The 11,528-nt window shown below is 57.7% G+C and overlaps 1 protein-coding gene across 1 annotated transcript; it reads left to right on the forward strand.

Moving 5' to 3' along the window:
* The first annotated feature begins 1,423 nt into the window (after positions 1–1,423).
* Positions 1,424–5,664, forward strand: GM2A (ganglioside GM2 activator). The gene is made up of 4 exons (XM_054389134.1): positions 1,424–1,540; positions 4,233–4,385; positions 5,160–5,342; positions 5,464–5,664. The coding sequence occupies exons 1-4, from the start codon at positions 1,424–1,426 to the stop codon at positions 5,617–5,619; spliced, it is 609 nt and encodes a 202-aa protein (XP_054245109.1). The 3' UTR covers positions 5,620–5,664.
* The last annotated feature ends 5,864 nt before the right edge of the window (positions 5,665–11,528 follow it).

The following is an 11,528-nucleotide window of genomic DNA, read 5'->3' on the forward strand; positions in this document are numbered from 1 at the left end:
TACTTTTCCCCCCATGGCAAAATGGAAGGGTGAAAGGGTGGGAATGGGAGAATGAGAGTGAAACCACCCATGCTAGCTGTGAGAAGCAGGAAAGCACGTGGTGCTGAGGGCTCAAGACAAGGGGCTCTGCTCCCAACAGGATGCTCTGGCAATGTCTGTGCCCCTCCCCACATATCCCTGTCCCCATCCCTGTCTCCCGGCTGGCTCCAGGGCCTCAAAGTGGAAACTAATCCCCAGGGGATAACTTTCTGCCCCACTCCTGAGTGGGGGGAGCTGGACTATTTATTCCTCAGCCTTAAGCCTCTGCAGCGGATCAGCGATGCAGTTGTCACTGTGGGCATGGGGTGGGCAGCAGCATCTGGCCCCTGCCTGCTCCTGTGCCCTGCATGCACTCTCCGGCTGGCCTTGCTGCTAAATAAGGACGAGGAGCTAAAAATAGAGCTGAGGCAGGGGTTTGGACAGGCCAGGAAAGCCTTCCCAGGGCTGGGAGTGATAGGGGAATGCTGGCCAGCATGCAAGGAAGAGCTGAGCTGCCTGTGGGGAAAGGTCCCACAAGTGTCCCCTAGTCGTGCTGTGATCTCTTTGCTCAGCTGGCTCTGTCCCTTCCAGCTTTTCACAGGGAAAGATTCTCTTCACCAATGTCCAAGGGAAAACTGTGGTGGTGGTGCCATTCCAGCATGATGAGGGGCTCCAGGCTTCTCTGCCTGGAAAATGAGCACCTAAATGAAGGGGAAAGAGTGGAAGAATGAGGTGTTAAATCTGAAATTTTGGATAGATGGGCAGTGGCTAGTGGAGTGCTGTGGCAAACTGCCCATGTCAGGGGCTACCCAATGCCAGGGTGCCCCCACCCCCTGCAGCACATCAGGTTTGGGATCTTGGATGATTTCTGCTCCTTTTGTGGGGTGGAGGGGTGGTCCTGGGTGCCAGACCGAGTTGGGTACTATGCAAAGATGCCTCAGCCAGTTTGAGTGAGGTGCAGCTCTGGGTTCGGGTGTCACTGGAGAGTTAATACGGTCTCACCCACCGAGTCTGGGCGGTGTGGGTGTCCTTCTGTATCAGCAGAGAGTAAATTGCAGTGTGCCTGGGAAAGTGCAGCTTCCCGTCCCAGCATTCCTGAGATTCCAGTCCTGCGCTTGACAGCAAAACCGGGGAGGGGAAAAGGAAAATAAATAAGAGGCGGGGAGAATCCTGGAGAGGAGGGAGTGGAATCGGGAGCGGGGCTGGAGTTCGCAGATTGCGCTCGCACCCTTCCCAGCCTCGCCGCCGCCAGTCCCGGGGCTGCCTCTTGGAGAAGCCCCCCCCCGCTCGGCAGCCTCTCTGCCCGCCCCCCGGCCTCGTCTCTCGCTTTTCTCCACCCCCTGGGTGCACTTCTCCTCCGGCTGGCCCGGCGCTCTGCCTAGCTGCAGCTGGTCCGTCTGCAGGGATGGTGGGAGCGGGGCTGGCGCTGGCTCTCTGCGCGCTGCAGCTCTGCCCGGCCGTGCTCGGAGCCTCCGGCCCGCAGCTGCTGCTGGAGCGGAGCCGCTCCCGGAGCCTGCGCAAGGTGAGACCCCCAACCCTGCACCCTGCTCCTCCTTTGACTTTTGTGGGGGGGGGCTGCCTGGGGGGCGCTGGGGGCTTGGCGGAGGGAGGGTTTCAGGGTGGGCAAGCTTCCGCCATCCTGCTGGGGTTTGCAAGGGAGCAGAAGTGTTTTCTGACGCAGGAGGACAAGGGCTGGTTCTGGGTGCGTGGCTGCGGCTGAGTGGGGGGTCACTTGGGTCCCATAGACCTGGCTGCGTGTTCGGATTCAGCCTCGCAGCAGGAGGGAATCTCAGTTTGACAAAACATCCTGAACCAGGAAGCCCAACGGTCTCCCTTCCTCTGTCTGAGCTTTCCCTGTAGGCTTCCAGCACGCAGCCTTGCTCATCCCTCCTGCTCCTCAGCACTTTCCAGCTCGGGCTGCTGCCTGCTCGTTCCCACGCAGCGCTGCGCTGGACTCATCAGCACACGCTGATTAAGATACAGCTCATTAAGATACGTGACTCTCACGAGGTGCAGGGGGAAAGATCTCAATCTGTTTTCCAGGAAGGTTGATATTCATGGAATCATTAAATCATAGAATCGTTTAGGTTGAGAGATACCTCTATCATTATCGAGGTCAACTGTTAACCTAAGACCACCATGGCTGTTAAGCTGTGTCCCCAGGTGCCACGTCCACATGGTTCCTGAACACCTACAGGGATGGGGACTCTACCACCTCCCTGGACAACCTGTTCCAATGTCTGCCACTCTTGCAGTAAAGAAATTTTTCCTAATAACTAACCTCCCTGGTACAATTTCAGGCTATTTTCTCTTGTTTGATCACCTGATACTAGGGAGAAGAGACTGACCCCAAACGTCCTTTCAGGTAGTTGTAGAGAGCAATGAGGTCTCCCCTCAGCCTCCTCCAGACTAAATCCCAGTTCCCTCATCTGCTCCTCATAAGACTTCTCTAGGCCCTTCACCAGCTTTGTTGCCCTTCTCTGGACACGCTCCAGCAACTCAAGGTCCTTCATGTAGTGAGGGACCCAAAACTGAACCCAATTTTTGAGGTGCAGGGAAGGGGTGGGAAGGCTGGAGGGAGGCTCTGCAGGAAGTACAGGGTCTGTGGCACAGCCCTACAGACCCCCACGCTGATGTGTAGCTCCTGTGGAGCCTCTTTTCCTGCAGACTCACTGATGAGGAGCTTCCAGCTCTTGCTAAATGTCAGGGTGCAGCCCGCCCCTTGCCCTGGCTTGCTCTGAGCCCCGTGCCCTGCCCTGGGCTGCTCCCAGCTGGTAAGTGAGATGGCAGGACAGGCTGCTGGCCTGCGTCGGCAGCGGTGCCCCCTGGCACCAGGCAGTACAGCTTCCACCGGTTCTGCGGCTGCTGAGCAGGCTGGGAGAGCCTGTGGCATGGGGGCTACCCCGGCCAAACCTGCTCAGGGTGCACAGCCAAGCTGTCCTCCTGCCTCCCCGCCAGGAAGAGACTTGCAATTAGTCTGGAGCCTGCTTGGGGAGGAAGCTGGGGCCTGGCTCTCGCCGCTGGTTTGCAGCAGGCTCAGGGGTGGCTCTTGCGGGCAAGTGCCCACATCCCCCTGCCTGCGCTCTTGGGCTTTGCTGGTGGTGGCTGGGGAAGCTGGTGGGAGTCAGATAAAGCAGGGAAACTATCCCGTCATGGTTCCCAGCCCAGACATGAATTGTGTCTCCCCATCTGACATCCCTTGTGTGTGGATATTCGTTGTCCCACGAGACAGTGCTGCTTCCCTGGTTCATTTGGGCTGAACCAACTCGGGATCAGGCAGGGCATAAGCCTGGCTCCTCTGCCACCAGCACTAATGGAAATGGTAATCATAGACTCATACAATGGTTTGGGTTGGAAGTCATCTAGCTCTAACCCCCCTGCTATGCTCAGGGACACCTTCCATTAGAATAAGTTGCTCAAAGCCCTCTCCAACCTGGCCTTAAATGCTTCCAGGGATGGGGATCCACAACATTGCTGAGCAACCCATTCCAGTGTCTTGCAGTAAAGAATTCCTTCCTCATATCTAATCTGAATCTACCCTCTTTCAGTTTAAAATCATTACTCTTTGTCCTGTCACCACATGTCCTTGTAAATGTCCCTCTCTGCTTTCCTGTAGGCTTCCTTTGGGTACTGGAAGGCTGCATTTAAGGCACATTTAAAATGCAATGAGTGCAGTTCTTCCTCCTGCATGGGACCAGGTGGCTGGAGGTGGTGAATGAGGCCTCACAACAGCCAGGCTGGTCCTGGCCAAGCTGGGAGACTGAGCCAGCCCCACAGCTGCCCCAGGACACAGCATCCCCTAGGCTAGTGCAGCCACTGCCACCTTGCTCTGGTCCTTGCTTGCTCTCTCACCTTTGCTGTCATACACCTTGATGGGTGCCATTGGTGCTGGTGTGAAGGATCTTTCTTGCCTTGGCTCAGAGACTGAGTTGAGGCAAGTTGGGAAATTGCAGCCTGGGAACCTTCCTTGAATGTAAAGTATGTGCATGGTTGGGCTGATGGAGAGTTTCTGCAATGCCCTGAGGCTCAGAGAGCTGTCAGTGAGAGAGATGCAGAGGGAAGCACTTGGTGTTTGAAGAGGGGATGAAGGTAGTTTTCTGGCTGTATTTGTGAGCAGATGTTTGAGCTGAGGGTCCAGCACTGGGGAAACCTCCTGCAAACCCAGGGTGAGGCTTGCCCTGGCTTCTAACTCCTCCCATCCCTTGGTGCTGCAGGTTGGTGGCTTTGCCTGGGAGAATTGTGGTGACAAAAAGAACCCTGTGGTGCTGCAGAGCCTCTCCGTGGCACCTGACCCCATCAGCATTCCGGGGAGCCTGCGCATCAGTGCTGCTGTCAGCAGCGGCAAGACCATGGCCTCCCCTCTGAAGGTGTGTGCTGGAGATGCCTCTGTGGGATAAGGGAGAGCAGAACTTCCCCAAACCACCAGCAGCTAGGAAATGCCCAGCAGATGGTATGGGAGTGAGCAGCCTTTTGGGGAAATGAGGCAGAGAGCAGCCACACTGGGGTAATGGGCACAGGGGGAAGCTTCTAACCTTGACCCAGTGGGAGAAACCACCTGAGCTGTGTCATGTGCTGGGGACATAGTGACTTGAAGAAGGAAATGAAACCCCAAATGTCCCAAGTGCTCCCAGCAGTCATTGCAGCACTCATTTTTCAGTGGCCAGACCTGGCACAGACATGCCACAGCACTTCTGTGGGAGCCCTGGGTTGGCCTGGCTGCCCTGTACCACTTTTTGGGGACATTTGGGAATGAGACAGACTGTGTCTCTATGCCCAAGGTGCATGGGCTGTCTCAAGCAATGCCATGGATCCTGTTTGGGGCTGGGGCTTTGGGAAGCCTGGAGACAGATCTGTGGGAAGAGAGCTGCAGGTGTTTTGGGGACAGGGGAAGGAGCAGGTGTGTGCGGTGCTGGGTGGTGTTTCCTCAAGGAGTCAAGCTGAGGTTGAAGGAAGAGAAACCTACAGACAGAGAGGAACCAAAGGAGGAGGGGGATGTGGGATGACCTGTGGTGCCTCTGTGGACACCCCAGCGAGCTGCACAAGCAGGAGCTAAGGGAGATGGCAGGGGGAGGAGTGGGGCAGTCTGGAGGAGCTGTGGGTACCTGTGCTGGCTCTACTGGTGCCAAACACCTTCCTTCCAGGCGGTGCTGGTGGTGGAGAAAGCGCTGGGTGACCTCTGGATCCAGCTGCCCTGCATCGACCAGCTGGGCAGCTGCACCTACAATGATGTCTGTGCCATCCTCGACAACCTCCTCCCACCTGGCATGACCTGCCCGGAGCCCCTGCTCACCTACGGCATCCCCTGCCACTGCCCCTTCAAAGCGGTACGCCTGGAACCCCCAGCCAGGCTGATACCAGCAGCACTGTTGGGTACCACCATGCCCCTCAGTGTGGGGATGGGGGGGTTCTGCCCATATCTTGCCTACAAGTTCTCTCTCTCCACAGGGCTCCTACTCCCTGCCAGCCAGCGACTTCGACCTGCCCGAGGTGGAGCTGCCTACCTGGATGACCAACGGCAACTACCGTGTCCGGGCGGCTGTCAGCAACGGTGGGGAGGAGCTGGCCTGTGTCAAGCTGGCCTTCTCCTTGCAGTCCCAGTGAGAGGTGGGGGACTGTCCCTCCTCTCCCCAGCACCTTGGTCCCCTGTTGCATCCCATCCAGCTGTACCCCCTCCCATTCCAGTGAGGTACATCCTTCCGGCCCCTGTACCCCAGCTTGGTGCTCCCCTTCCCCTGCTACACAGAGGAAGGCTGCTCTGCCTGCCCTGCTGCCACCGAGTCCCATCCTAGCCTTTCTGCATGACCTGGGGGAAGTTAACCTCTACACAGTTTCTCTTTTTTTCAGTTAATCCAATCAGGGCAGTTTTAGACACAAACATTCCAGGGAAAAGCACTATTTCTTGGAGCAGTCCATGGGGAGGAAGGGGCATTTTGGAATTCTGGGGCAGGCTGGAGGGATGCAGGATTAGATGTGGAGGGTGTCTCTGCTTGTTCCCCCCCCCAGCTCTGGCCAGAGCATGAAGCTGTTCTGCAGAAATGTCCCCAAAATGGCCACACGAGCCCTGTCTCCACTAGTAGCAGTTCTGGGTCTGCCTTTGGGGGATTGCAGTCTTACACATGGGACAAGCTTGGTCACATGAGGCACTGGTGGGGACACTTCCCCATGCCCCTCCTGTGATAAACATCCCGGGTGCAACAGGACTGCAACCACCCAACCCCCCAGTGGACATTCCCACTTGTGAGGCACCAAGTGGCTGGTGCTGCTCCCAGCAGCAATAGAAGTGACACTGGCTGTGCTCTCTCCAGGGGAATGTGGCTGTGATGGGTAGCTGGGGCACATCCTGGCTGAGGACAAGTCCCACTCATCTCATTTTGGCACTGGGGCTGAGCTGAGACAGGATGCTGCACTGGGACCATATTTCCCTGGGCAGAGGTACCTGCACAATGTGGAGCAGCATCCTGGACATGGGGTGTACTGGGAGGTGACCATGAAGACCCAGCAGCCTGGGTCCTGTTTGGGGGCCCTGCAGCCCCTCTCCTGGTTGTGGCTGGGGGCTGATGCGTAGGCAAGCAGCATCCTCCCTGCCTGCAGCTCTGGACTAGGCATTTGTGTGACAACATCTGTCTATGCCAGATCTCTGCAGGACAGGTGGAGGCGACCCACTGGTCACGGGCATCACTCACTGTCCCTGCCCCTCCATAGGGCTGATCTTCCTCCAAGTACTTTTATACGCCTTAACTACTGCTGGGCTGCCCCAGTGGGAGGTCCTCTGCCACGCAGATGTGCTCCCACTGCCTTTCTGTGACTTCACCTTGCTCTCTTTCACCTCCTTGTTGGGTCTGACCCGGGTTTGTTTAGCTTGAAGAAGTTCTAACCCCATCACCCTGCTCCCTGCCGCTGTGCAGCACCCATGCGAGGGTGGCATCCTCCTTTCAGGCAGGTACTACATGTTCTTAATAAATCTTTTTACCAGGAAGTGAAGCTGGTGCCTCTTGGGGCTGGAGAGTGAACTCAGGGTGGCACTTGTTTCCCTTGAAGTAGGAGGGATGTGGGATGCCATCCAGAGGGACTCAGAGAAGCTTGAGAAGTAGGTCTGCGTGAATCTCATGAGGTTCAACAAGGTCAAGTGCAAGGTCACCTGCACCTGGGTTGAGGGCAATTCCCAGTTCTGATACAAGGTGGGAGGTGAAGGGATTTGGAGCAGCCCTGTGGAGAAGGACTTGGGGATACTGGTAGATGAAAAGCTGGACATGAGCCAGTAATGTGTGCTCACAGCCCCAGAAGCCAACTGTATCCTGGGCTGCATCAAAAGCAGTGTGGCAGGCAGATCAAGGGGAGGAATTCTGCCTCTCTGCACCTCCCTGGTGAGACCCCACCTGCACTGGGGCCTCAGCACAGGAGGGACATGGACCTGTTGGAGTGGAGCCCACAAAAATGAGCTGAGGGCTGGAGCACCTCTGCTATGAAGAAGAGCTGAGAAAGTTGGGATTGTTCAGCCTGGAGACAAGAAGGCTCTGTGAAGACCTTGTTGAAGCCTTTCAGTACTTGGAGGAACCTATAAAAAAGATGGGGACAATCTTTTTATCAGTGTCTGTTGTGACAGACGGTGGTGATGGTTTGAAACAACAGGAGGGAGATTTAGAGGAAAGGAGGATGCATTTTATACTGAGGGTGGTTATATACAGGTCCAGGTTGTCCAGAGAGGTGGTAGGTGCTCTATCCCTGGAAACACTGAAGATCGGGATGGACAAGGCTGTGGACAACCTCCTCTAGCTGAAGATGCCCCTGCTTAGTGCAGGGAGGTTGCACTAGGTGGGCTTTGAACGTCCCTTCTCACCCAAACCGTTCTACCGCTCTTGGAAGCAGGGCCGCCCCAGCCCGACGCGGCGCCGCGCTGCAGTGCCGCGCCTCGCCCGCCAGGCGGCGCCGCGACGCCCCGCCTCGCTCCGCCCCTAGCCGTGTCCTCTCCCTGTGCGCTGCACTGCAGTGCCGCGCCTCGCCCGCCAGGCGGCGCCGCGACGCCCAGCCTCGCTCCGCCCCTCGCCGTGTCCTCTGCCTGAGCGCAGGCGCAGGCGCGGCGGTCAGCTGGGCGGCGCTGTCACGTGACGCGCGGCCGACGGGAGCGGGCCCGGCGGGGGCCTCGCAGCGCGGGGCGGCGGCGAGGTGCGGGACCGAGCGGGGCCGGGGCCGGGGCCGAGCGGGGCCGGGGCCAGCAGCGCCGGGCGGAGCGTGGGAGGGAGCTGTCAGCCGGCTGTCAGTGTGCAGAGCGGCTCAGGGAGGCACGGGGGTGCTGGTAGCCCGCACGGGGTGCCCGGAAAGGCGGCGGGAGCGGCATCAGTCCACATGGGTGCGGCGGGGTCCCGGGGGTGCTGGCAGCCCGCGGGGATGCTCAAGGGTGCAGGGGCGAGCTGGCATCAGGCATGGGTGCTCAGGAGTGCAGAGGCGTGCTGGCAGTAGTCCTCACGGGTGTTGAGGGGAGCATGGGTGCCCATGTGTGTGTCCGCGAATGGTGGCGTACTCAGTGCCTGAGGGGGGACAGGGGCTGCTGGTAGCTCGCAGGGGTGCTCAGAGGTTCCTGGGGATGCTGGCATCAGGCATGGCCACGCAGGGTGCACAGGCATGCTGGCAGCTCGCATGGGTGCTCGAGGAAGCTTGAGGGTGCTGGTAGGACGTGTGTGTAGGGATATCTGGAATCCGAGTGGGTGCAGCGGGTGCTGGCAGCTGGCAGGGGTGCCCAGAGATCCCTGCAGGGTGCTGGCAGCCAGCAGCTGTGCCTTAGGGTGGGTGCCCAGTGCCCACACGAATGTATAGGTGTGGCTATCCCCTGCATGGGTACCCTGGGGTGCAGGCTGGTGGTGGCCAGTGGGGATGCTGGCAGCTCCCCTTCGAGGATCTGGGGGTGTTGTGCAGTTTTGGGGGGCACAGCCCCAGGGTGTGAAGTGTTGGCGAGGCTGTGTGGCACTGTGGGAGGGTGAGTTGGAGGGTGCAAGGATCCCCATGCTCTGTGGGGTGCTGTGAGGGAGTACACGGTGGATGGGACATGGGGCAGCCCTGGCAGGGATTGAGGCAGGACCTGTGGGGCTGGGGAGGTTTGTGCCTTGCAGCCTTGCTGCAGGGACCAGGCTATGCTGGAAAGGTGAGTCTGGGTCCATGAGAGCACTGAGTAACAGAGGGACCAGAGGACTGGTGCTGTGGGGGCACAGCTGGTGTGGCCATCGTGCCTTGGAGGTGTTGTACTGGTGTGAGCACAGCAGCCTGGGGAAGGGGCTTGGCCTCCAAGGGGGCAGGGGAGTGGGGCAAGGCAGCAGTGGGATCTGGCAGTGCTGGCTCTCCCTTGCATCACTCTGAGATGGGTTCCAGGCAGCACTTTGGAAATAAAGAACTGGCCACGCACAGCAGGAAGCAGCAGAGAGTTTTGCTGTGCAGCTCACTTTTTTGGAAGGTTTCCTCTTGCCTGTTGTGCACACAGCTGCTGCTCAGCAAGGGAGGGCTGTCAGGGTGAGCAGCAAGTTGTGTCTTGCTTTCTTGCTTTTGACATGTGGCGTGGGGGTTGTTACTCCCCAGCTTTCAAGGCTGCTTTGCTCACTGTGATTAAGTTGCTTGTGTGCATGGAGAGAATAAAACAAAAGGCACAGAAAAGTGGCTGAGGAGATGGGTTTGAAGTGGAAACCAAAGGTGGCTGTCTCTGCTCTTTGTGATGATGAGGAAATGCTACAGTGGGGTTTTGCTTCAGTTTGCAATATTCATTATGTGGATGAGACAAGTTTTGCAGCTTCTTCGTGGTTGCGGGGGAGCTGAGTGCTTGCTCCCTGCTGCTATGCAACCTTTAATCTAGACACAAAGAAGGCAAGTCACGATGAATCCATTTCCCTGGCTCTTCAAAGCAAAAAGCAGCCTGGCCTGCTTGGGGGAAAAAAAATATCCCAGGCAGCAATCAGGCAGACTGATGTAATTGTGTTGTGTTTCATCTGAAGGATGTTGCTGTTGGGGACTTCAGATAAGATACAGGCTGTCCCTGGGGGAGGGGTATCCATGCCTGACACAACCTTGGCACCCCCTCTGCCTGCTGTCCTTGCCCACAGTTAGTTTGGCAAAGCCTCCCAAGGCTCTCCTGTGCCCCTGAGGCCTGCCACTGGTGACAAATGGCTTCTCACACTTCCCTTGTGTAAACTCAGGCTGCTGCTGTTCCTCGTCCCTGCCTCGCCGGATGGCTCTGCGGTGGTGAAGCCGGTTCAGGGCATGATTACGTGGCCTGGCTGCGAGGGAGGAGGCTGGGCAGGGGTGATGCTTGTGCTGCCTTCAGCTCTGGCATGCTTGCCTTCCAGCTGGGCACACTGCTGCTCTGGCAGCTGGGGTTGCACGGGAGGGACCAGCCCTGCTTTCTGCCGCTGGTGTTGCAGGAAACAGAGCAGCGCTGGGGGCTGGGTAACTGCTCCCAAACAGTTGGGTATGGAGCAAGCATCCAGAGTTGAGCAAAATCCTGCTTCCCTTCTGCTTGCAAGGCTGGGCCCTCCTGGCCATTGCAGCTCTTGGCTTGTTTTGGCAAGTGGCAGCCAGGTTTGGAGAGAGCAATGCTGGGGCTTGAGGGGAATGCCTGGGGGCTCTGGGGATTGAGCAGGACCTGAGTAGCCTGGGCTGAGCTTTCTCTGCTCAGCCAAATGTCTGTGCCAAAGCCACATCCTGTGGGCACTCGTGTGACCTGGCAGAAGCCTTAGGAGCTGCCTGGCAGGAAATGAGCCCTTTTGTGGTGGTGATACTTCTCTGCTGCTCAGCCTCAGCACAGCTCCCCACCAGCACTGACTGGGACTGGGGCTGCTGGGTGACACTCCAGAGGAGCATTGGAGCTGAGCCTCCAGGCTGTATGGCAGGAGCCTGATAGATGATTTCCCTGTCTCTGGTGCTCCTTCCCAGTGGGAACTTGGGGTGCTGCGTGAGGCCAAGGGGCTGGAGAAAGCAAAAGTGCTTTTGGGGCTGTGCCAAAGCAGCAGCACATGTGGGAATTTAAGCATCTGGTGGCTTTCCAGGCAAAGGCAGGAGGCTTGTGTCCTTGGTGAGGGCTTGTGGCAGTGCTGCTGACTTGCAGGGCCCTGCTGGGGTTTTCAGTGGAGCAAAAGAGCTCCAGGTTGTGCAGGTGCCTCATCTTGGGAAGCCTTGGGGTGGGTGGTTTGCTGTCAGCACATGGGCTGTGCTCCTGCCTGGTGGAACATAATCAGGGGTTTTATTCTTTTTAAGAAAAAGTCTTCAATTAAAAAAGAAAAGAAAGTTTTCCTTTCCTCCAGCAAGAACAAGCTGTTCCCATGCAGCAAAATGTACAGGTTAAAAGCAGTTGCTCTTTCCTGGACTGGTTCTCTTGAAAACCCCAGGGTGGGGACACATTGCTAGCATGTCCCCCCTCAGCCCTCTGTATGTGCCACAGTTGCTTGACATGAAATGGGTCACATCCAGGCTCTGCTGCAGGATTCTGAGCCCATCCTTGCCTTGCCTAAACCATGTGGTTTAAGCCCAGTTGG

This window comes from Indicator indicator, chromosome 18 (genome assembly GCF_027791375.1).
Source record: "Indicator indicator isolate 239-I01 chromosome 18, UM_Iind_1.1, whole genome shotgun sequence".
Taxonomy (NCBI): domain Eukaryota; kingdom Metazoa; phylum Chordata; class Aves; order Piciformes; family Indicatoridae; genus Indicator; species Indicator indicator.